This window comes from Chiloscyllium plagiosum, unplaced genomic scaffold (genome assembly GCF_037043375.1).
Source record: "Chiloscyllium plagiosum isolate Xiang-an unplaced genomic scaffold, Cpla_swu_hap1 HiC_scaffold_21, whole genome shotgun sequence".
In the NCBI taxonomy this organism is placed as follows: Eukaryota; Metazoa; Chordata; class Chondrichthyes; order Orectolobiformes; family Hemiscylliidae; genus Chiloscyllium; species Chiloscyllium plagiosum.
This window is the reverse complement of record NW_028270159.1, coordinates 47385963-47412685: the sequence shown is the minus strand read 5'-3', so window position 1 is coordinate 47412685 and position 26723 is coordinate 47385963. Positions and strand designations below refer to the sequence as shown.

The window sequence follows — 26723 nt, the reverse complement described above, 5'->3', positions numbered from 1 at the left end:
GTTACAGTGAAGGTTGTGGATTATAATAGTACATTACAGTGAGCGGTGTGGGTTATATCAGAGTGTTACATGGAGGGGTGTGGGTTAGATCAGAGTGTTAGAGTGGGGGGTGTGGATTATATCAGAGTGTTACAGTGAGGGGTGTGGGTTATATCAGAGTGTTACATGGAGGGGTGTGGGTTAGATCAGAATTTTACAGTGTGGGGTGTGGGTTAGATCAGAGTGTTACAGTGTGGGATGTGGGTTAGATCAGAGTGTTAGAGTGGGGGGTGTGGATTATATCAGAGTGTTACAGTGAGGGGTGTGGGTTATATCAGAGTGTTACAGGGAGGGGTGTGGGTTAGATCAGAGTGTTACAGAGAATGGTGTGGAATATTTCAAAATGTTACAGTGAGGGGTGTGGATTAGATCAGAGTGTTACAGTGAGGGGTGTGATTTATATCAAAGCTTTACAGTGTGGGGTGTGGGTTATATCAGAGAGTTACAGTGAAGGGCGTGGATTATAACAGTGCGTTACAGTGAGGAGTGTGAGTTATATCAGAGCGTTACAGTGAGAGGTGTGGGTTAGATCAGAGTGTTAGAGTGAGGAGTGTGGGTTAGATCAGAGTGTTACAGTGAAGGGTGTGGGTCATATCAGAGCACTACAGTGAAGGGTGTGGATTAGAACAGTGCATTACAGTGAGGGGTGTGGGTTATATCAGAGAGTTACAGTGAGGGGTGTGGGTTATATCTGAGTGTTACAGTGTGGGGTGTGGGTTATATCAAAGTGTTACAGTGTGGGGTGTGGATTATATCAGTGTTACAGTGGGCGGTGTGGGTTATATTAGAGTGTTACAGTGAGGAGTGTGGGTTAGATCAGGGTGTTACAGTGGGATGTGTGGGTTAGATCAGAGTGGTACAGTGGGGATGTGTGGGTTAGATCCGAGTGTTACAGTGAGGGATGTGGATTATATCAGAGAGTTACAGTGAGGGGTGTGAGTTATATCAGAGAATTACAGTGAGGGGTATGGGGTATATCAGAGTGTTATAGTGAGGGGCCTGGAGTACATCAGAGTGTAACAGTTAGGGGTGTGGGGTATAATAGTGTGTTAAAGTGAGGGGTGTGGGATATATCAGAGTGTCACAGTGAGGGATGTGAAATATATCAGTGTTACAATGAGGGGTGTGGTTTATATCAAACCGTTACAGTGAGGGGCATGGGATATATCAGAGTGTTCCAATGAGGGGTGTGGGTTATATTAGAGTGTTACAGTGAGGGGTTTGAGATACGTCAGAGTGTTACGGTGTGGGGTGGGGGTTATATCAGTGCGTTACTGTGTGGGGTGTGGGTTCAGTTAGAATGTTACAGTGAGTGATGTGGGTTAGATCAGTGTTACAATGAGGGTTGTGGGTTATATCAGAGAGTGACAGTGAAGGGTGTGGGATATTTCAGAGTGTTATGGTGTGGTGTGCGCGTTATATCAGAGTGTTACAGGAAGGGGTGTGGAGTATATCAGTGTGTAACAGTGAGGGTGCGGGTTATATCAGTGTTATTGTGAGCTTTGTGGGGTATATCAGAGTGTTACAGTGAGAGGTGTGGTGTATATCAGAGTGTTACAGTGAGGGGTGTTGGGTATATCAGAGAGTTACAGTGAGGGCTGTGGGTTATTACAGAGTGTTACAGTATGGGATGTGGTTATATCAGAATGTTACAGTGTGGGGTGTAAGTTATAACAGAGCTTTACATTAGGGGTGTGGCTTATATCAGAGCATTACAGTGTGATGTATGGGTTATATCAGAGTGTTACAGTGAGTGGTGTGAGGTATGCAAAGTGTTTCTGTCAGGGGTGCGCGTTATATCAGAGTGTTACAGTGAGGGTGAGGGTTATATCACAGTGTTATTGTGAGCTGTGTGGGGTATATCAGAGTGTTACAGTGAGGGGTGTTGGGTATATCAAAGTGTTACAGTGAGGGCTGTGGGTTATATCAGACTGTTACAGTGAGTTGCGTTGGATATATCAGTATTACAGTGAGGGGTGTGGGATATATCAGAGTGTTCAAGTGAGGGGTATGGATTATATCAGAGTGATACAATGAGGGGTGTGGATTATATCAGAGTGTCACAGTGAGGGATGTGGAGTATATCAGAGTGTTTCAGTGAGGTGTGTGATTATATCAGAGCATTACAGTGAGGGATATGGGGAATATCAGAGCGTTACAGTGTGGGTTGTGGGTTATATCAGAGAATACAGTAAGGGGCGTGGGGTACATCAGAGTGTCACAGTGAAGGATGTGGGATATATCAGAGTGTTACAGTGAGGGTTGTGGGTTATATTAGCGTGTCACAGTGAGGGGTGTGGATAATATCAGAATGTTACAGTGAGGAGTGTGGGTTATATCAGAGTGCTACGATATGGGGTGTGGGTTATATCAGAATGTTACAGTGAGGGGTGTGGGTAATAACAGAGCGTTACAGTATGGGGTTATATCAGAGTGTTACAATCAAGGGTGTGGGTTATATCAGAGTGTCACAGTGATGGATGCGGGATATATCAGAGTGTTACAGTGAGGGATGTAGTTTATATCAGACTGTTACGTGAGGGATATGGGATATATCAGAGTGTTACAGTGAGGGATGTAGTTTATATCAGACTGTTACGTGAGGGATATGGGATATATCAGAGTGTTACAGTGAGGGGAGTAGGTTATATTAGAGTGCTACAGTGAGGGGTATGGGTTATATTAGAGTGTTACAGTGGGGTGTGTGGGTTATAACAGAGTGTTACAGTGGGGGGTGTGGATAATATCAGAATGTTACAGTGAGGAGTGTGGGTTATATCAGAGTGCTACAGTGTGGGGAGTGGGTTATATCAGTGTTACAGTGTCAGGTGTGGGTAATAACAGAACAAAACAGTATAGGGTGTGGGTAATAACAGAGCATTACAGTATGGGGTGTGGGTTATATTAGAGTGTTACAGTGAGGGTGCAGGTTATATCAGATTTTTTTAGCTTACTTACAGTGTGGAAACAGGCCCTTCGGGCCAACAAGTCCACACCAACCCGCCGAAGCGCAACCCACCCATACCTAACATTTACCTAACACTACGGGCAATTTAGCATGGCCAATTCACCTGACCTGCATATCTTTGGACTGTGGGAGGAAACCCACGCAGACATAGGGAGATTGTGCAAACTCCACACAGTCGCCTGAGGCGGGAATTGAACCCGGGTCTCTGGCACTGTGAGGCAGCAGTGCTAACCACTGTGCCACCGTGCCACCCATATTACAATGTTACAGTGAGGGGTGTGGGTTATATCACAGTGTTACAGTGAGGGGTATGGGTTATATCAGAGTGTTACAGTGTGGGGTGTGGGTTATATCAGAATGTTACAGTGTGGGGTGTGGGATATATCAGAGTGTTACAGTGTGAGTGTGGGATATATCAAAGAGTGACAGTGAGGGCTGTGGGATATATCAGAGTGTTACAGTATGAGTGTGGGTTATATCAAAGAGTGACAGTGAGGGGTGTGGGTTATATCAGAGTGTTACAGTCAAGGCTGTGGGTTATATCAGAGTGTTACAGTATGTGTGGGTTATATCAAAGAGTGACAGTGAGGGGTGTGGGTTATATCAGAGTGTTAGTTAAGGCTGTGGGTTATATCAGAGTGTTACAGTCAGGGGTGTGGGTTATATCAGAGTGCTATAGTGAGTGGTGAGGGTTATATCAGAGCGTTACAATGAGGGGTGTGGGGTATATCAGAGTGTTACAGTGAGGGGTGTGGGGCGTGGGTTATATCAGAGTATCACAGTGTGGGGTGTGGGGTATAGATTGGTCTGTCACCTGCATGTCCCTTAGGCAATGTGTTCCATACATCGGCAAAATCTGCCGCTCTTGAGCACTGGATACATCTAAATGGTAGGGGATGCGAAATGCAAAAATAATAAGTAAAATAAAATTGAATAAACTCCCAGGATAAAAGCGGTGTCAGAGCACTCTGGGGATCACAACACTGAATTGCTTCATGGTTTATTTCTGGCCTGGAGTCGTGTGGAACGAGCGCCGCCCAGCTGCAGCCTTCAGTATGGCAGGTACCTGGGAAGTTGCCTCCGAGAGGAGTATTCAGTCAGAACAGAGCCGCTGGCTCCTGTGCCTGGAATGAATGGAATTCGTGTTATCTACAAAACACACTCAGTTGCTTCGGAGACGAGCAATAATGGAAATGTAAATATTGAGCGATTCCTCTGATTTTATTTTGTTGTTTTCCAATTCTAAACCCAATGCCGCTTTCACCAGTTCTAATGGTTAGACAGGCACTTTGGTTAAAAGTGCAAGTTAGGAACATGCAGGTAAAAGGGGAAACAAAAGCTGAGAATTTCACCTGGATTTTCACCTCATCCAGATATTCAACTGGTGGCACCCCACCCCAATAAAATGCTCTTTCACTCCAAAAAATTAATTTAAATAAGGAGCATTTGATTTTGATTTAAACCGAATTCTTGCACAGGCTGGATAATGTTTTTATAATTGCAACAATTACATCGGTAATGTAAGAAATGATACAATTCAGGCAAAGTTTGAACCGTAGGGGCTGAAAATAAAATGACATCTAAATAAAAGTTAAAAATCACACACTACCAGGTTATACTCCAGCAGGTTCAGTTGGAAGTACGCTACTGATGTTGTGTGATTTCTAACTTTGTCCACCCCACTTCAACAAGAACACCTCCTCATCAGACCTAAATAAAACACCTCGGTCTTTTCTGGGGAATGGAGAATATTTAACACAAATTACTTTTTTTCGGAAAGATTACAGTTGAAAATTCAAACAGCACATGGCTTTTATATCAGCTGTTTTGCTGAGAGTTTAATACATGGAACTGTTTATCGACAGCCAGCTTGTTTTCTCCCTCTTTTTCCCCTGGACGGTGTTTTTTTTTTAAATTTCCTTTTTCTTGGCCGCGTTTCCACGGGCGGTAGGTGTTTGGCTGTGGCGCCGGGCATCTGTGCAGGGAGAGGAGCCAAGCAGTGACGCGAGAGCGGTGGGTGTGGAAGAGGGGAGGAGATCCCTCAGTCTCCCAATAAAACCCAGGCTGGAGGCTCCTGTCGTTGAATGAACTGCGAGCCGCGGCATTAGCAGCTTGTCACTAACTGAGAGAGACAAGTGCATCAGCGAGAAAACTGCACTTTGACAGACAGATATATTGCACTGTCCCTGTGCAGATCTCGACTGGTGCGCACTGTAGTAGATCCGAACCGACAGGGGTGAGAAATAAAAACATTTTCTTCCCCCCCACCTCTCCAAACTTTCCTCCAGCAACGAAGTGGAATCTGACGCCGCTGAAATTGACCTGAAATTAAACAGACCGCTCGGTGACACGTCTTAGACGACCGTTTTTATATTGTACATTTAGAGTTTGTTTATGTTTAAAAAGTTTTAAAGTAAATAGAAAGCAGGAAAGGGAGTTTTTGTTGTTGACTGTTTTATTTTGTTAAAGAAGATGGAAATACTTGTGTGTCTGACCATTTTATTCTGCACTGTGGCTGGGGTAAGTGTTATTAAGTGTTTTCTTTCATTCTTTGCTACAACTGATGTGTATTCGAATGTAATTATTTTTCTGTGTGTGGATGCTTTAAATGTTCCTGATTATCACTGAGGGAGCAGATCCTGTGATCTACATGCGGCTCATGAATCTGCCAACTGGCTTAAACCTTCTTTGCAGTTTTAGTTTGGTTACAGTTGTGTTAAAATATTTGCCTCCAAGTTTTCCTTTGCCAACCCTGGTCATCTTGAGATGGTCACAAAGAACTTGCTTAAAGTACATTTTCAGACTTTCGACGGTTTTAAACTGGGAAGGGGGATGTTAGTGATTTGCAGGCTTTTCACCTTTGTCACAGTGGGCACTACTCTAACGGGTGGCAAGACCCACTCCACAGACATTCCTGCACTGATACTACAGTTGCCCCAGAGGAGATGCTGTGTATCTGATCAGACGTGAAACTGTCAGGTGGATGTTAAAGATCTCACTGCACTATCTCACTGCCAACTTCCCCTCGTGTTCCTGGTCAGTGTTTAATCATTGAACCACTGGTCAGGCAGCATCCGAGGAATAGGAGAATTGATGATTTGAGTATAAGCTCTTCATCAGGAATGTGAAGGGCTTATACCCGAAACGTTGACTCTTCTGTTCCTCGGATGCTGCCTGACAGGCTGTGCTTTTCCAGCACCACACTTTCAACTCCGATCTCCAGCATCCGATCACTTTCTCCTATCATTGAACCACCCTCAGGGGAAGCACTTTATCTGGTAGTTATGCGATGGCCATGTGTGGGAGCTTGCTGTCCCACTTGCTACATCTACACTTTGAATTCCTGGGTTGGTTGATCTGTCTCAGGTTGTGAACAGCACTGTAGAAGTCTGTCTTTTCATAACAAGGATGGCCATAAGTCACTGGGATACTGTGCATGTACAACTTTTGTACTTATCACTGGGGATTCATCTCATCTCCTTGTGATCTTGGAAAATCAGTAGCATTTCCATACTTCATCGCTCCTCTTTCCCCCAGAGATATTTGCCCCCCCCCCAACCTGCCCACTGCCCTGCTGCTCTGATTCCTGCCTTCTGAAGGAGTCAGCCACTGGGGGACGTTGTGGTGGGGGACATTGTGCTGATTAGCTGAGCTGAAAATGTGTTGCTGGAAAAGCGCAGCAGGTCAGGCAGCATCCAAGGAACAGGAGAATCGATGTTTTGGGCATAAGCCCTTCTTCAGGAATTGGCTGATTGGCTGAGCCCAAGGCACGGGGATAACCCTGAGGACAGGACAGATGGGAATGAGGATGGAGGGAGGTGGGCTCCACTAACGCACCAGACTCCCTGCCACCTTGCTGCAGAACCCCATTAGTAAGGAGGGTACTTGCATTTCTATAGTACCTTTTGACAACCTCAGGGAATCCAGTGGTGCTTCCACAGTCAATGACGTGGTTCATGGAGTGTCCGTAATGTGGGAAATTCATGAGTTAGCTCAATACAAACAGCAATGTAATAACGATCAGATTATCTGCATTGGTGATGTGGACTGCAGGATTGGCCCAGTCACTAGAGAGATCTTCCTCAGTATGTGCCAACTGTCAGCCTGGATTTTACACACAACTCCCTGGAACTCACCGGGAGAGCCATTCATTCAGCGACAGCTGGCTTTCACAAAGCCTGCCAAAATGCAGGCTCCAACAAGCTTACCTTTAGTTAGCTTGGCCAGTCAGGCACACTTCCCCCACCCTAGCTCTCCTCACATCAACCAATATCCCCTTTCTGGGGGGAGGAGGGAATCACAACATCTGAAAAACCTGGGAGGGGACAAACCTTCAGTTCAGTGTTCCCTCTGCAAGACAGGAGACTCGGAGCTCAGTCCCCAGCTCTCGGGACATTAGCTCTGAACTTAGGATCTCTATCCATAGATCCTCCTGCCTTGTGGGTGTATGTCACCCACTGTCCCCAACCCTTGGCCACTATAGGAGGCAGTATGAGCCACAAAGCCTCCTCCCCATATAGAATCAGCCATCCAGTGTAGGAATAGGCAGTGTCATAGTGCTAATGCCATTAGGCTAGGAAGCCAGAGGCTCTGGCTATTCTATGGAGGACACAGGTTCAAATCCGACTGCAGCAGCTGGTGGAATTAACAAATCTGGAATTTAAAGCTAGTCTCAGTGATGGTAACCATGACAACTATCTACTGTTGTCGGAAGATCCTATTGAGTTCTTGCCTAGTCTGAGTCCATACCCACGGACTCTGGGTGACTCTTAGCTACCCTCTGAAGTTGCCCAGCATTCAGTTCAAGGGCAAATGGAGATAGGCAAAAGAAAATGATGCCCCACATCCCCTGAAAGATTAAAGAACTCCACTAACTGCATTTATGCCGCAGTTAATGGTGTGAAAGCAGCGAAGGTGTCTCACCGACATATCAATGAATTAAATTGGACTGGTGCCACATGGTGAGATATGAGAGACAGCTGATCGAAAAATTGGTCAATGTTTTTGGTTTTGGTGAATGATATAAAGGGGAAGAGAGAGGTCAGGGAGGAAAGATTACTGCCTGGGCACTGAAGACAGGAATGAGGATAGCAAGAGAATTGTGCCCCCTTTACTCCACACTCCTAGGGGTAAAGTGAGGCAAAGTAACTGGTCCTGGGCAGGAGCTGAGCTTCCGCGCTCTAAGTCACTGAGCACACACTGACTGAATGGCACAGTTTATCGTGGGACTTCCACTGGGCCTTAATAATCACAAACTGAGGCAGAGGGTGGTTGCTTCCATGTCAGTCTTCACACCTGGCTCAAAGTGGCACAAAGTGGGCAGTGCAATAGACAGAGGGATGCCAGCCTTGGGAACCACATCAGCAAACTAATGTCATTAACCCACTGACTCCTAGGGGTGAATGCTTTCCTGTTTCTTTTCAAGAAAAGAGGAGCATTGCTGACCTTTGAGTGTGCCCATAGCTTTCATAGAACTCCTAGTGTGGAATCAGGCCATTCGGCCCATCGAGTCCACACTGACTCTACAGAGAGCGTCCCACCCAGACCCATCACCTATCTGTGCAACTCTGTATTTACCATGGTTAATCCATCTAGCCTGCATACCCCTGGACACTATGGGGCAATCTAGCATGGCCAATCCACCTAATGCTGCACATTTCTGGACTGTGTGAGGAAACCACCGTGCAGAGATAGGGAGAGTGTGCAAACTCCATGCAAACAGTCACCCGAGAGTGGAATCAAACCAGGGTCCCTGGTATTGTGAGGCAGCAATGTAACCACTGAGTCACTTTGCCAACCTCAGGTTGTTGTGTTTCAAGAAGATCCTGGCATCCTTTGCCCGGGCACCTTGGAGATTTGCAGCTGGCAACTCAAGACTAACAGTCCCCCCTCACATCACTGCACTCTTACTGTCAAAGTTACAGTGAAAAATACAGTCTGCAACATTTTGCAGTCTTAAACGGGTCAGTTCCACTATTGGCTGCAGGCTGTAGTGACCAGTTCAGTATCTCCACCATCTCAAAAACATCTCAGGTTCCACAGTTTCAGTCTGACTGCTTTGTAATCAAGAACACAAAACATCCTAGTTTGATCAGAAGCTGCAAGTCCATGTTACAAACAGGAGCAGGAATCGTTGAGGAATTAGTATGAGTTTGGGTGAAGAAATAGAGCGTTCTTGCATAACCCCAGGCTGTCTCACAGCCTGTACTTTCAAAGTGCAGTCATTTTTAGTAGGGAACACAAAAGGATCATGCAGACAGTAATGAGAGAATTGACAGTGTTAATGGTGTTCTGTGTCAAAGACATGAACAACATACAGTAGACCCTTCGAACCTTCCTGAGAAATATCACCAGTGGTACCTCTCTACTAAATGCTTGCAGATGCACTGAGAGGATAGATGCTCTGATATCAGTGTCATTGTCAGGCCCATACCCCCAGTGTCAAGGCCCTGGTTACAATCAATCAGCTGTTGGACAGGACACGCCATCACATGCCTGGCACTGGCCTCCCGACACCAGCTCTCTCACTCTGAGCTTCATCACGGAAAGTAGTTACCAGGAAACTAGAAGAAAAGCTTCAAGGATATCCTCAAAACCTTTCCTGAAAGGAAATGCAATATCCCCATGGTGATCTCTAGCCCTGAGTCTATCCAAACCTGAGGAAGAAACATCTGCCAAGATGCCAGTCATTTTGAGAGTCTCTGACAGACCCAGACCCAGTGTGAACTGCAGAAATACCCAAGCACCCACTTCAACAAGCACCACTTACCCCACGTAGGGGAAAGGGTGTGGATCCAGCATTGGACTATTCCTTTACCTCAAGGCCCATGAGTCTAGAGTGGAAGGAAGCTCTCGTCAATCCTGAGGGACTACCTCAGACGAAGAGAGACCAAATAAACCACATTTAGGGTTAGAGGTTTGGGACGAACTCTATCCTGAAAGAGCAGACAGGAACTTTCTGTTTTACCTCTAATTCAAAAGGCCGAACATATGACAGTGAAGCATTCCCTCAGTACTTTATTAATGTGTCAGACAGCATTGTGGGCTTTTGTGCCTGGGTTGAGAATTGAAACTATTTCAGAATTGGAGGTGAGACTGCACTCTGCCAAAGTATGATTGATACACGAGGTTGTCTGTATTTTTCACCAGTTCATCCTGACTGACCATGGTAAGGAGCAGTATGTATTGGTGGCGATGGTAAATCATGATATGGTATTCTTGCAGGCTAGTGTTAATGTCACAAATGACCTATGTTCACCGTAAATACTTTCAGTCCCAGTTTCACAAGGAGATTTGGGATAGCTCTTAAAGATGGGCTTTCCTAAATTTATCTACCCGGACTGGTAATCTAGTTGGAAAAGAGGGTAGGCTATGTATACATCAGTCCGCAATGCTGCAAGAAACATAAGGTGGGAGATCTTGGCACCTATCAGAGAGGAGGTGATATTTGCCACATTGTCCCGGGTCGAGGTGAAGTAGCAGTTGGAGAGGTGAAAGGTCAGTAATCAGCTGACAGCAGCAAGGTTTCCTGTTGCAGTTAACTCTCCCAACAAGCAGTTTGTCTATTGGATCTGTCCCTTGTACACTTCTTCAATTCAGAATGTGGTTAGATTTTTTACAAAAAATGAACACAGGTTAGATTGAAATTTAACGAATAGCAATAAACCTAAAGAGAAATTGACAAAAGAATGACGATGATGACGGTCCAAACATGATGAAAATATTTCTTAAAGAATTTGAAATTGTATTATTGGACTTTATCCTTGTGGGTGACGAGTCACTCCAGTGATCCACACATAGGAACGAAGGGTAAGCTTAGGCCATGTGATCCCTTGAGCGAGCTGCATCATTTAGTAAGATCAGGGCTGATCTGATTGCAGCCTCAACCTCAGATTGTGTGCTTGCTATAAGCCTTTATTTCCTTGTCAATCAAAAATCTATCCAACTGAGCCTTAGAAATATTCAAAGACTCTCGGCTCCACTGCTGTCTGAGGAAGAGAATTCCACAGACTCATTGAGAGAAAAAAGAATTCTCCACATCTCCACCCTAATGGGGAAATCCCTTATTTTTAACCAGCTATCTTTAATCTTGACTCTCACATGATCAGAAACATCTTTTTAGCACCACCCTGTCAACTGGCATTTCGGTATAATCCTTGCATAATGAAAAATTGATGCCTAATTCAGTCTCACAGTCCGTGAGCTGATGTTGCAAAAATGCAGTCAGCGCTTGAAAAGCATCATTTGCCTGGATCTGTCGGGGTTAAAAACCTGCGGGCAACTCCACAGCAGAAAACCTCTTGTAATTGTGAGTGGTTGTAATGAAGTGCCTGGTGATCATTGACATTGGCATGAGTGAACAATCTGTTTCAGGGCTGTGCTGAGCCACTTCTCTGAAAGGACTGTCCTGCGCAAACAGTGTCAAGACCATTCAGAGATCGGGGTTTGATGTTGGGGGTAGGGGGGAGGGGAGGTGGGATGGGGGAAAGGACAGGATTTGACAGAGTTACCCCCACTATCCCTGCGCAATATTATTTCCTGGTGTAGAGGTACACCCTATAGCAAGACCAAACTCCGTAACAGAGGCAATATTTAGATAATTGTTTTGAGCAGACATCATACAGTGTTACTTCAAAGAACAACAGGGGTGTTCTGGTCTCTCACTAATATTTATCCCATGACCACAATCACTAAACCACCAGTGACTCACATTTCTCATTACTGTTTCTGGGATCTTACTGCAGGATGGGATATTTTTAATCAACCTGTTCAGAAATATTCTTACACATTTCTGGAGCAGATGGGATTTGAACACAAGACTCTGTGCTCAGAGTTAGACGCGCTCCCACTGTGCCACTGGATGGGATATTAAGTTGCACGCTATACTGTCTCGATGGAGAAGCGACATAAGAATGAAGTGTCCCAGAAATACTAGCTCTGTAACAAGTGGCCACACTGAATCCTTGTGGGCACCCACTGAGATGTTGCGGAGTTTCTTTTAAAGCATTGCTCTGTCAGATACTCCCCTCCCTCCCACATCCCCCTCATCTGTCAGTCTACCTGGTTGACAGAGATAGGGTAAGCAATTAATTCGCTGAAAATGTGTTGCTGGAAAAGCACAGCAGGTCAGGCAGCATCCAAGGAGCAGGAGAATCGACGTTTCGGGCATGAGCCCTTCTTCAGGAATGAGGAGAGTGTGCCCAGCAGGTTAAGATAAAAGGTAGGGAGGAGGGACTTGGGGGAGGGGCATTGGAAATGCGATAGGTGGAAGGAGGTTAAGGTGAGGGTGATAGGCCAGGGTGGGGGTGGGGGCGGAGAGGTCAGGAAGAAGATTGCAGGTTAGGAAGGTGGTGCTGAGTTCGAGGGTTGGGACTGAGACAAGGTGGAGATGAGGAAACTGGAGAACCTGACCAGCAACACATTTTCAGCTCTGATCTCCAGCATCTGCAGACCTCACTTTCTCCTAAGCAATTAATTCGACTTGGTATTGGGACCACTGTAGAGACTCCCCACTGTCCAGTGACTCTGTAAAGGACATGAGATTGCAAGGGTGGTAAATATCTTTATTTTCCCACTTTTGCTTCCTCAGTCAGTTTAAAAAAAAGATTATTTCACAATGGTTCACTCAAAGACTTTCAATGGTGTCATCATTTACACAAACTGCATTCAACAAAATATGTCCAAAGAATGCTTCCTTCGGAGACAGGGATGATATTTGAAAACATTCCGGTATATTCTGTACAAACACATATACACTCACATGCACATTCTGATATGTCAGAACATCACTGCTGCACAGTGTCAGGTGCTGAGGATAACTCTCTCATTCTGCAATGCACCACCAAACTCCCCTAAACTGCAATACCACACCATCCACTTTCACTGATGGTTTCGCAATTCCCTGTTTCAAGGTGTAGGCATGATAAATTACTCTGTCCCATCTCCCACATTACTCTATTGTCCAGCTCAGTGAGCAAACTTACAACCTGAACCTCAACCTGAGCTACAAATCTTCTCAAAAATTGCATGCACTGTTTTAATCACATGTTGCTTAGTATATTGTGCATACTTTTGTATTTTGGTAAATTATTTAGTTTTATTACACACAATTTTCTATTTTCAATATTAATCTGTAAATAATGAGGGGTGTCTAATATTGTAATGGACATATTGTCCCTGCCCTTGCCCTATTAGGAACACATCTAAAGCTTTGATTAGATTCCAGCCTGGAACTCATTCCTGGGTATCTGACATTCTAGATATAGATTCTCCCAACTCCTCAAATAGATACCAGCCTGTAATTATCCCTGTTTATTCTATATATAAAACACCTAAACCTCTTGATTAGATTCTAATCTGTAACTCAATCTCTCCAATAATGATTTTTTTTTTTAAAATTCACTGATGAGATGTGGGTGTGGCTGATTGGGCTAGCGTTTGTTGAAATGAATAAGACAGTGGGTGGTTTGCAGTTGGACCCAGTCCAACTGAGATCTTCAATAATGTCCAAATGTCATCTCCACATTTCTGACCTGCTGAAAGCCTGCTGCTGATTGGAATAGCACGCAGTCTGCTAAACTCATGATCTACTTGGCTATGATCACCAAGGTGGCCAGTCGAGGGAGATGGGTGGTATCAGGGGGCTGACTGGTGTTTATTTTTTCTTTTCTTTTTTTTTCTTTTCTTTTTCCAGCTCTGAGTTAACAGAACCTCTGACACTCCTGTTTATTTTTCTTTTTAAACCCCCACACTACTGCCTAACTGCGGTAGTGCTTATACTTTCCCCAGCACCCATGTTGTGTGTGTGTGCAGGTGTGAGACACAGTGAGACACAAGGTACACGAATCTTTATTCAGTTTCCACCACCAAGAAGAAAGGAAACACCCGAGTGGCCAGTGACAAGCAGTGCCCTTGACATCAAAGGGCAGTGCTGTGTGATCAAACAGTGAAGGGGAGGACAGGGGTTAAATCAAAATAGAGTTGGAGGGGAAATAATGCACTCCACTCCCTGCGGTGCCCACCTCTCCCTGAACAACTCCAGGGTGTTGGTGGACACCGCGTGCTCCTTCTCCAGGAACACCCGGGCTCTAACGTAACCGCGGAAGAGGGGCAGGCAGTCGGCCCTAACGATCCCCTCTACGGCACGCTGCCTGGACCTGTTTATGGCCAGTTTGGCCAGGCCCAGGAGTAGACCAACGAGGAGGTCTTCAGACCTGCCCTCCCTCCTCCGTACCGGGTGCCCACTGACTGGTATTTATCTTACCCCTTTCCAGGTGGAGATTGGCTGTGAGCCACAATGCCACTGTCCTGATGTCCCTCCACGTTGCGACCCGGGCAACAGCTTGGTGATGGATGGCTGTAACTGTTGCAGAGTGTGTGCCCGGCAGTTTAACCAGGACTGCAGCACCATGGAGCCCTGCGACCACATCAAAGGGCTGGAGTGTAACTTTGGCTCCGGTGACACCGCCAAGCGGGGGATCTGCCGAGGTAAGCTGAATATTGCAGCAAAGAGGTGGGAGGCTGAGCGGGAAAAGCCATCTTCTTGTTCATGGGCAATGGAGGCCATGAGTGGTCCCAGTCATCCAAAGGTGAATCTTTGACCATGAATAACCTTGTTCACATTAGGAACCCTCATGGATTTTAATCATCCATAATAACTCTTGTAATTATTGGAAACCTAGAATAGATAACCTTTATACTTATTAGTAATTAGTAGAAAAACTCCCCATCACCAGAAGTAACTAGACCCTCCCACCATGTCTCCCCCAAGTTATTAATAGTTTGTCATAAGCCTTATGGTTATTTTTAATTGTCAGTAATCCTCAGAACTTTTTGGGATTTATTTGCATAGCAACACTGACAGTGCACAACATTGGGGAGATCATTACACCTCTGTAATGGTCAGCACAGATAGAGACCATTCACCCCATCATGCCCATTCTGATTCTTTGCCAATGTGGTCCAATAGTAATCCTCCAGCTCCTCGTTCTTCACATAGCCCAGAATTACTCACTACTCTGTTGTTTATACATTCCGAGCATTATGCAGGGGTACGGAGGAGGGTATTGAGAAAGAACCTGAACATGTAAAAGGGAAATAAATGAGGAATTTGAATCCTGGGACATAGAACTATCAAAGGAAAGGAAAAGAACACCATAATCCCAATAAAACCATAGGGCTGCTCTCTCATTAGGGAGAGAGACAACTGGTGATAGTTAAACCTGATGATCGCCACACCTCAGGTGAGGGGAGAGGTTGAGAAGAGAAGGCTTTCATGGGAACCTAGGCCGATGCAGGAATTGAATCCACACTGTTGACATCACAAACCAACTGACCAGCCAACTGAGCTAACCAACACCCTGCATCAAACTATATAGTGTAGAAAAAGGCCTTTTAGCCCATCATGCCTGTACCAACTCTTTTAAAAAGATATCAATTAGTCTTACTTAGCTGCTGTATCGCAGCCCTGTAAATCTTTTCTTTTCAAGTACAGATCCAACTGCTTTTTCAAAGTTTCTGTTCTGTTGGTGTAGACCACACTCTCAGGCAGTGCATTCAGACCATAACAAATTGGTGGCTTTTCCTGAAGACCTGTACATTTAGACATTTCTGTTGCTTCTTGAGGACTCCACATTGCTCATTTCTTTTTCCTCTCTCTCTTTTCGATGGCAAAGCCAAATCTGAAGGAAGGCCTTGTGACTTTGGTGGGAACATTTACCAGAACGGAGAGAACTTTCAGCCCAACTGCAAGCACCAGTGTACCTGTATAGATGGAGTGGTGGGCTGTTCGCCCCTCTGTCCCCAGGAGCTCTCTCTGCCACCCATGGATTGCGCCAAGCCTCGGCTGGTCAAGATACCGGGACAGTGCTGTGAGGAATGGGCCTGCGACACCAACCATATCGGTGAAGACTCTGGTGATAGCAATGAGGAAGGAGAGGACTCTATGAGCTGCGAAGAGGTCGAAGACCAACCGGACGCAGAACCGCTCTCGAGCAACGAGCTCACTGACTTGGTCAGAGGTGGCCTGAAAATTGAACCAGGTACGAGTTCGATCATTTATTCACAAGTTAATTCATTCCTTCCGATATTCTCTCTTAACAGACAAACTGGCCACTTCCTGATTACTGCTTTTACTGACCAGTGTGGACCTGGGCTATTTGTAGCTGAAAGTCCCTGGGATCAGGCTTCGGGCCCTTGCCCCATGCTGGGAGGAAGTGCAGATGCTACACTGGGCCCTACTAGGGGAGGGAAGATGACCAATTAGAATGGCCTCTACTGACCACATGATCACAAAAGAGCTAAGAAATTAGACTAGAACTGGGCCATTGCTCTGCTATTCAGTGAGATCTGGTCTGGTTGTGGCCTGAAAGTTTGCTTTTCTGCTTGCCTCATAAAACCCTTGACTGCCTTTTGGATCAAAAATCTATCTAATCCTCCCTATTCCACCCAGTCTCCACTGCTCCCTGGGACAGAGAATTCCAAGGATTAATTGAAAGAGGAAATTCCTCCTCACCTTTTTTGAAATTCTTCCCCTTCATTTTAAACTTCCACACAAAAGGAGATATTGCCTCAGCATCTACCCTGTCAAATCCCCTCAGAATCTTTATATGTTTCAATAAGTACACCACTCATTCTTCTAAACATTAATGAGTTCAAAGTTTGTGAGAAGATTTGTAGCTCGGGTGCTCGTTGTTGTGGGTCTGTTTGCCGAGCTGGGAATTTGTGTTGCAGACGTTTTGTCCCCTGTCTAGGTGACATCCTCAGGGAGCCTCCTGTGAAGCGCTTCTGTGATTTTTCCTCCGGCACTTATAGTGATTTGTATCTGCCACTTCCGGTTGTCAGTTCCAGCTGTCCACTGCAGTGGCCGGTATATTGGGTCCAGGTCGATGTGTTTATTCATTGAATCTGTGGATGAATGCCATGGCTCTAGGAATTCCCTGGCTGTTCTGTTTGGCTTGTCCTATAAAAGTAGTGTTGTCCCAGTCGAACTCATGTTGCTTGTCATCTGAGTGTGTGGCTACTAAGGATAGCTGGTCGTGTCGTTTCGTGGCTAGTTGGTGTTCATGGATGCGGACCGTTAGCTGTCTTCCTGTTTGTCCTATGTAGTGTTTTGTGTAGTCCTTGCATGGGATTTTGTACACTACATTGGTTTTGCTCATGTTGGGTATCGGGTCCTTCGTCCTGGTGAGTTGTTGTCTGAGAGTGGCTGTTGGTTTGTGTGCTGTTATGAGTCCTAGTGGTCGCAGTAGTCTGGCTGTAGTTCGGAAATGCTCTTGATGTATGGGAGTGTGGCTAGTCCTTTGGGTTGTGGCATGTCCTCGTTCCGTTGTCTTTCCCTTAGGCATCTGTTGATGAAATTGCGGGGGTATCTGTTTTTGGCGAATACCTTGTATAGGTGTTCTTCTTCCTCTTTTTGCAGTTCTGGTGTACTGCAGTGTGTTGTGGCCCTTTTGAACAGTGTCTTGATGCTACTTCTTTTGTGTGTGTTGGGATAATGAGTAAAGGGCAAGCCACTCCACCTTTTCTCACAAGGTAACCATAGAATTACTACAATTTGGAAGCAGGTCATTCGGCCTATCAAGTTAACATTGATCCTCCAAAGAGCATCTTGTCCAGACCCACCCTTCTCCCTGTCACCCTGTTTTTCCCATTGGCCAATCCACCTAACCTGCACATCTTTGGATTGTGGGAGGAAAACAGAGTACCTGGCGAAAACCCACACAGACACAGGGAGAATGTGCAAACACCACACATTCAGTCACCTGAGGGTGGTATCTAAGCCGGGTCCCTGGTGCTGTGAGGCAGCAGTACTAACCACTGAGCCACCGGGCTGTCCTATAGCCTCTTTTGTCCCAGGGATCAATCAATGAACCTCCTCTATCCTCTATCTGATGGAAATAAGTGTGAATGTTATGAACAGGCTTGACTCTGATGTAGCTGTCCCTCTGGAGGGCTGGTTTGTGACAGCGTGGGTTCAATTCCCACACCGGTTGAGGTCACCATGAGGGTCTCACCTTCTCAACCTCTCCCCTTGCCTGGTGTGTGGTGTCCCTCAGGTCAAACCACTGCCAGTTGTCTCACTCTCTAATAACCAAAAACTTGGTCAAAGAGGTAGTTTATCTCCATTACTGTTTCATAGCGCTCCAGTGAAATATCTTGGAAGGATGTATTCTGTTAAGGGGGCTACATATAAAAAAGGTCATTCTGGGGATGAATTTCCACATGAATTCCTGAGATTTTAGCTATAACTGTGGCAGAGGTTCCATGGAAACCTGGGATAAACATTGTAAATTTTGCTTATTCCCAGGATTTCTCCAGACTGGGGGAATGGCCCGACTGGGATATGAGCTAGAATATTAATTTGGTCTGACCGTGACTAGCAGGCACCCATCTCCCGGATGCATCACGGCTTAGTATAGCAACTGCTCTGCTCAGGACCACAAGAAACTACAGAGAGTTGTGAACACCACCCAGTCCATCACACAAGCCATCCACTGACTCCATCGACACTTCCCACTGCCACGGGGAAGCAGCCAACATCATCATCATCATCATCAAAGACCCCTCCCACCCCGGTTATAACCTCTTCTAACCTCTTCTGTCAGGCAGAAGATACAAAAGCTTAAATAAATGTATCAACAGGTTCAAAAACAGCTTCTTCCCCGCCATTATTAGAATGGACCTCTCACATTTTAAATTTCATGTTGACTTCTCCCTTTGTGCGCCTTCTCTAAAGCTATAACATTGTATTCCTCACTCTGTTCTATTATATTGTATGGTATGATCTGCACGCAAAACAAAACTTTTCACTGTACCTAAGTACTTGTGAGGTGATTTTGCTTTATTATTGTCACCTCAGGGAAGGTCAGTCTGTTGTTGACAAAGGCTTGTTTCTTTCTACAGCCTGGAGGATGCAGGCCCATAATGGTAATGCCAAGTCAAAGTGCCTGGTCCAGACCACAGCTTGGTCACAATGCTCCAAGACCTGTGGCATCGGCATCTCAACCAGAGTGACCAGCGACAACCCCCAGTGCAAACTGATGAAAGAGACCCGCCTCTGTCAACTCCGGCCCTGCAACCTGACACTCAACACCAACCTCAAGGTACAGTTTGCTGGGAGTCACATTGTAGATTAAACTAGAATCCCGACAGTATGGAAACAGGCCATTCGGCCAACAAGTCCACGCCGACCTCCGAACAGTAACCCACCCAGACCCATTTCCCCCTACCCTATATTTACCCCAGACTGATGCACCTAACACTATCGGCAATTTAGCATTGCTAATTCACCTAACCTGCACATCTTTGGATTGTGGGAGGAAACCCACGCAAACACGGGGAGAATGTGCAAACTCCACACAGACAGTTGCCCGAGGCTGGAATCGAACCCAGGTCCCTGACGCTGTGAGGCAGCAGTGCTAACAACTGAGCTACAGTGCTGCCCACAATGGACCCATTCCCCTACCCTATATTTACTCCTGACTAATGCATCTAACCTATACACCCCTGACCACTATGGGCAATTCATCTAACCTGCACATCTCTGGACTGAGGGAGGAAACCAGAGCACCCGGAGGAAACCCACGCAGACACGGGGAGAATGTGCAAACTCCATACAGACAGTCGCCCGAGGCTGGAATTGAACCCGGGTCCCTGGCATTGTAAAGCAGCAGTGCTAATCACAGAGCCACCATACCATTGAATGTAGTCACTGCATCAATGCAGGAGGGGTTTGGATAGAGTAGGCAGTGATTCATGAAGGCAGCTCATCACCATCTTCTCGAGCAACCAGGGAACGATCAATAAATTCTGGGCCAGCCAGCAATGCCCATGTCCCACAAGTGAATTAAAAAGAGCAGATTAAAAGGTTTTCCCATCATTGAGGATGACACAGATTAATCTAATGAAAATGGCCGTCTGAGGAAAATGAGGCACAGTGTCCAGATTGCAGTGGAGACCGAATTGATCGACAAATTCAAGACAGAAATAGATATGTTTCTGATGAAAAGCAGGATAAAGGGCAATGGAGAACAGACAGGAAGGTAGAGTTGAGACCACAATAAGATCAGCCCTTATGTTAAATGGCAAAGGGGACTGAATTGCCTACTCCCGCACCTAATTCCTATGTTAGTGGAAGGTCCGCAGGAAAAGAAATGTCCCCCACATTGGTTTGGATAGGAATGCACTGCCTGAGGGTAGACCTGTCCCTAGAGAGACTAGGAGTATATAACATAGTGCAGACTTCCCCAAGGTAGGGGCAGCTGAAGGTTGCAAAAGAGAAACAATCATTCTTTTGAAAATGCAGAAACCCAAGAAAGAGGCTGATATTACCTGACTTATTGTTCAGATAGACAACATGATCCCAATTGGACGTAGGGCCTTCTTCTGTAATGTAACCATTCAATGAATCAATGGAATAAGCAGCAAATTTATGCCCTCCAGCAGGATCCCATAAGCACCAATGTAGTATATAACCAGATGTTAATGTGGACGGAAAAATCAAGATTGGCCAGGCCACCAGGGATAGCTCCTGGCATCTTTGAAGTCTACTTGAGGGGACAGGTATTGAGTTAGTTTAACAGCTTCTCCATAGAACACCACCTCTCACAGTGCAGATCTCCCTCAGTACTGCCCTTGAACATAAGTCTAGATTTTGTGTTCACACATTCTAGAGTGAGACTTGAACCTCCAGTCTTATAAAGAAGAATGGGGAAGGGCGGGGGGTGGGGGGGGGGGGGGAGTCTCAAAGCTACAGACTTCTAACAGGACTGGACAGTATCAACACGGGAAGGATGTTCCCAATGACCAGGAAGTGCAGAAGCGGGGGTCACAGTTTAAGGATCTGTGGTGGTCAGACATGAGGAGAAAGCTCTTTACACAGGTGAGCTTGCAGAATGCTCTATCACAGAAAGGCCAAAACATTGACTGTTGTCAAGAAGGAGTTAGATCCAGCTCTTAGGTTAGGGCTAAATGGATCAAAGGGCATGGGGAGAATGTAGGAACGGGACTGAGTTGGATGATCAGCTGTAATCATAGTGAATTGCAACCCACAGCATGTGGACTGCAGTGGCTCACCACCACCTGCTCAAGGGGCACCCTAGGGACGGATAATAACTGCTGGCCCCATCAGTCACCCCCATGTCCAATGAATGAATTAAATAAAAGAGAATGGTGCAGGTACAAAATGGTGAATGGCCTACTCTTGCTCTGATTTTCTGTGTTTCAATGACCAAGAGGTGAAAGTGCGAACAACTTAGTGATCCTTAACACCCAGCGCCTGTGCGATGTTGGCATTTGGAGATTGAATGGAATTATTTAATATTAGTCCCATGAATGTCCATATTCCGCATCCGTCAAATATACACAAGTAACATGCTATGCAGTATTGTTACAAGGGGCTGTGGGGAAGGGGAGGTGGGACGTGAGGAGGCGGGGTGTCTTTGTTGTGATTTGCATTTATCACAAGATGGCCTCCCATTACATCCTTTTCCTCATTTGGCAGAAAGGCAAGAAATGTTTGAGAATGAAGAAGGCCAAGGAGCCCGTGCGGTTGACCTACGCCGGATGTACCAGCGTGAGGCAGTATAAGCCCCGTTGGTGTGGCACCTGCACTGACAGCCGCTGCTGCGTCCCTTCAGAAACCCGCACCATCCCCGTGCGCTTCCGCTGCGAGGACGGGGAGACCTTCACCAAGAGGATGATGTGGACCAACAAGTGCCGGTGCCACTACAACTGCCCGTACCAGAATGAGATCTCCTACCCTCACTACATGCTCCACAATGACATCCACAAGTTTTCTGAGTAAATGCGGCGGAGGCAGGACTCGTGAGAAAAGCAGAGATTCTGCGTCGTCGAGACCGGCGGCCATTTGCTGTACCTAGTAGTTCACTTTTCTGACTGTTCATGTCTACACTGGCAACCACACCAGCTCCAGTTCAGTGGCCTGCTTCACCACCCACAAAGGCCAGACTGATTGTTCATTCACAGCATTGGCTGTTGGGGCACATTTGAACTTCTGGATGTAAATGCTGGTGATGCCTATCTGTGTCTGCCTTCTGACCTTGATTTCCAGTTGTCCACACTCAGTACATCTCCTGTAGCTCTTGGACTCTCCTCTGCAAGGGTCCTATTGACAACACATCATTTCCTTGAAAACCAACTAACCTTTAAACCCAAAGACTACATAATTTCAAATGGGTCCAAGAAAAGTGATTCTCAATTCACAGGATGTACTTCAAAATTTGCACCTCTGAAAATTAAGTTCAAGAAGGTGGGACAAAGAATGCAGACAAATTCCATCTATCCAGCCAGTGTTAATCTTTAACCTTTAGTTGAACAGGTTGGTTTATGACTAGTATCTCTTCTATGCCAGTTTTCCGGCTTGGTTTAGAACAGATCAAATTAACTGTAACAAGAAACAATTCACATTGACAATTCTTCCTTATCTAATTTAATCAGAGTTAATGTGTTTTATATTTTATATATATATATATAGTTGCAAATGAAATTTTAATGTTATTTAAGGCTTTTGGACATAGTTTATTTCCACAGGTGAAAATGGGATAAGGACTGAGGTATCTGAATGTAATGCAGACTAATAAGTTCCTGAATTGTGGCTTGTTTCCGTTTCTGCTATGGTACTGTCTTAAAAACGTCTCAAAAACATCTGAAAAAGTGATTATCTTCAAGGAGGCTGAAAAGATCCTTCTTTAAGAGGATCTAAGATGGCTGCCTTCAAGCGATTTTATTAGAGTGTCTCTCAGGAGGCTCTCAATGACCAGCTCTCAGGCAGTTTAAGATGGCTGACTCACTGAAGCCTTACTTTCAACCTGCATTTTGAATTTTACAACTTCTTCTGAAACTGTGTCCAATGCCACTGACAATTTCTGGTAGCTATTAAGACATTCTGCCATGGCACTTCTGAATGAGCTAATGGAAACTGTATCAGATGGAGAACTGGGGTCTGACTAGTTTCCAATTGACATGTTCTGCTGCCAACGATTGGCACAGTTGGGACAATGAAGGAAAGAGTGAGAAAGCCTGAGCTCCAACACTTAGATATCTCTTTTAAAACAGTAGATTTGTCCATGAATCTTTTGGTTCTTCTTGTTTGACCATACGGACGTACACACACACTCTCTCAGACGTGCACACAATCTCACACATGTACATATATATACACACACACACACACACTCTCACACATACACACGTGTGCACATTCTCACACACATACACATGCATGCACACATATCTACACATTCACATGCACAAACTCCCATACGTGTACACACACATACATGCAGATACACACACTCACACACCCCCAATGGGTTCAGACCAACAATCCATTTTACTCCATTTTGTGCTGCATTGAAGTTATTGGATTTGAGCACAACCTATTACGTTAACACAGTAACTAAGCTGCTGGGCTAGTTAGGAGTTATGACTACACTGATTCAAAGCTTCTTCCTATAAGCCTGTGTTCCAGCACTTACTGTGAGAGGAGTGTGCATTTATAGGATGGATATCAGCATACTGCATACCTTGACCTTCACATCAAATGGTGCTTTATCTCCCAGACAATTTGAGGGACTACTAGGACCCCTAGTGATCACTTGTGCATGAATTTAGTGGTTTCTTGTAATTTTTGAGACTTTCCCACTGTGGCATGGTTGGTTCCCCCACCCGCTCCATTGCCGATGGCTTACATGAAAGCTGCAGAAAGGTTTCAATGGGGCATGGAGACAGGAAAATGATCCCTTCCAGTGGTGGAATCAAGAATAAACTGAAACAATCTTAAAGTTACAGCTAGGCCATTCAGGAGGGAAACCCAAAAGGCTTCAGAATCCTGGAAAGACCTGACATAACAGGCCGTGAGCATCGAATCAACTGGACCTTCCAAGGTTATGGGTCACAGATTTTTGTTTAGAAAGGGTATCAAAGGTTACATCACTTAGCCAACATCTGGTATAAAAGAATGGGCTTGATGGGTTGAATGGTCTCTTGTTCATAAAAAGCATTTGTAGGGATGGAAGAATCAGTCTTCATAGAGAGTGTTAGGCAAATGTTTTCCTTAAATTGCCAATTCTGACATTTCCACTGTGGAAAAGACTAGATAGTATTTTGCTGAAGGTGTTGCAATAAGTTTTGTGGGTGAACTGCGGAACAGCCTGCTATGTGTGTTTTGTCATGAGGTCAGGTTCCGTGAGCACCTGAGGGCGGGTGTAGTTTTTGGATTTGGAGGGGTAATTAATCATTTCCCCAGTTCTGACAAATCCCTAATTACAGCCCAGGGTCAGAGGATGAGACCAGAATCCACCCAAGAAAATGAAGGAACCAGTCAGAGAACTTGGACTGTTAGGAGCAGACCATTACAAACAATGTCAGCCCATGGAATTCTAGAATAATAACCTTCTCCATCTGTTGAGGCAGTAGAGATTAACTCTTGAATGTGCACTGTGCAGCAAGAGATGTGAATATTTTAGAATCAGGCAGATGATGCCTGTGCACTGAGGTGAACCTTCCTACAGTAACTCTATTTAAAGTGTGCTCCTTACGTTTTCCCCCTTAAAACAAACTTCACTCTGGTGGAGTAATCTGAACTGAACAATGCTTCATTTCTGAAGCACAAATGAGACACCTGTAGAGGGTCATGTGTAGTAAATATTCGGAGTGTATATTTAAAGACTTTTTTTTTCTTTATGTGTTTAATATATTTCTTCGTGTCTGCCAGTATTACTGTAATTTGGAGACGTGGCTGTGTTTTTATCTGACCTGTACGATCAGTTAGACTACATGTGTGTGACAGCTGGCACCCGTGTGTCAATCTATAACAACATTTAGCGATATGTAGAGCAGAGTAATATTGCCAAGTGGAATGTAACTTTGGTGCAGTGTGTGCAGGTGGCAGGATTTTAGAGATCAAGATTATTTAATGATGTGAGATGCCATTCAATTTAATAACAATTTCACCTCCTGATGGACTGTGATTCACAGAGCATCCTCCCATTTCTAAGATCACCCCCAAACAGTGGAGTTACAGATCTCCTTCCTCTACCTAATGTATTAGATTTAAAAGAACAGTGACAAAATTCTGATGGAGCAGTTATCCAATGGTTGACATTGCACTTTTGATGTCATAGGGCCATAGTCGGTCTCGAGGACAGGACACACCCAACATTTTTTTTTTGTTTAACAATATTAGCAATCTCACATCAGAGGAATACCTGTGAACTATAACACCAGGAAGAATAAAGCATCATTCTATTATTGAAATCCTCAACTTCAATTTGCTTTCCAATGGACATTACGAAATCCAACTAACCATTTGTGCGCGGCAGTCAGATGTAAGGAGTAAGCCAAGAATCTACAACGTTGGGATCAGATTGATATCAATCCTCCTGAAGCAGGGGCTGGAGGTGGATGAGCTGGTGCTGATCAGCACACAGCAAGCAGACAGAATTCACAGCCTGCTGTTCCCAAACATGCTTTGGGAATAACTGCAAAGTACCCGAGATAGTTACTCTGTCCGTAACTAAGCTAATAATTGTGAGAACCCAGTACATAGTCCACACCTGAATTCTAGAGGTACAGCTGGGATGAGGAAACTCAATCCCTCCATCCCAAACCCTCTTTTGCTGTTGATTTACTAACAATAAACATAGCCACATTTGGACTCTATGGGTTCCTGCTACAGCATTGTACTGCTCTTTTGTTAATATCTGACTTCAATATAAGTTTGCAGATAAATAGTGTTGTATATAATGATGTTTTGCACATATTGTAATTAGAATGATGTCTTTATAGAAACATAAATACTTAATTTCTTAATAAATATTTTAAACATTTTATAATAAAGGATGTGTCTTGTGTTTCTTTATCCAATCTTTCTTCTCATGCTGTAATTAGTTACTCTGACTGTAATTTGTTTGAGATATTGTGTAGGTTAATCTTTGTGCCAATAGTGACTGTAGCAAAATGCTAAATCAATATTGTCCAAACATACTTGCGATGTCAACAGTCACACAATATAAGTAGAGGCTTTGGCCACTGCGGGGGTGGGGGTGGGGGGGGGGGGGGGGGTCTAGAGAGCAAGTTTGTGATGCCTTAACTCCAACATTGCCATTACTGCGCAATAAACAATTTACTCCTAAAAATCAGCAAATAGATTGTGACCAGTCTACATGGGTATCTGGTACTGTAGAATAACAGTTGATAAAGGACAACAATTGATAAACTTGGCTAAGCTGATCATTGCAAACATGATGATTTATGGTTATCGAGGTTGGGTTTGGGATGTGTGTATGATTCTGTCAGGCAGACTAATGGTTATGGATGTAACAGTGCAGTGACCGATCTGCCAGGACACAGAAAAGAAACATACGCGCTGAGGAGAACCACCACTGGGTAGGCGGAGGACATGGAGACAGTGAGGTCTGCAGATGCTTGAGATCAGAGTTGAGAGTGTGTTGCTGGAAAAGCACAGCAGATCAGGCAGCATCCGAGGAGCAGGAGAATCGACGGTTCGGGCAGGACCCCTTCCTCAGGAATGAGGCTGGGGGCCTTGGGGGCAGAGAGATAAATGGGAGGGGTGTGGGGCTGGGGAGAAGGTAGCTGAGTGTGCAAAAGGTGGATGGAGGTGGGGGTAAAGGTGATAGGTCAGAGAGGAGGGTGGAGTGGATAGGTGGGAAGGAAGATTGACAGGTGGGACAGG

The 26723-nt window shown here is 45.1% G+C and overlaps 1 protein-coding gene across 1 annotated transcript; it reads left to right on the top strand.

The window, feature by feature from the left end:
* Positions 1–5112: 5112 nt before the first annotated feature.
* On the top strand, positions 5113–25867 carry ccn1l1 (cellular communication network factor 1, like 1). Its single transcript, XM_043719892.2, has 5 exons — positions 5113–5527; positions 14281–14494; positions 15682–16047; positions 18911–19110; positions 21510–25867. The coding sequence occupies exons 1-5, from the start codon at positions 5480–5482 to the stop codon at positions 21810–21812; spliced, it is 1131 nt and encodes a 376-aa protein (XP_043575827.2). The 5' UTR covers positions 5113–5479; the 3' UTR covers positions 21813–25867.
* The last annotated feature ends 856 nt before the right edge of the window (positions 25868–26723 follow it).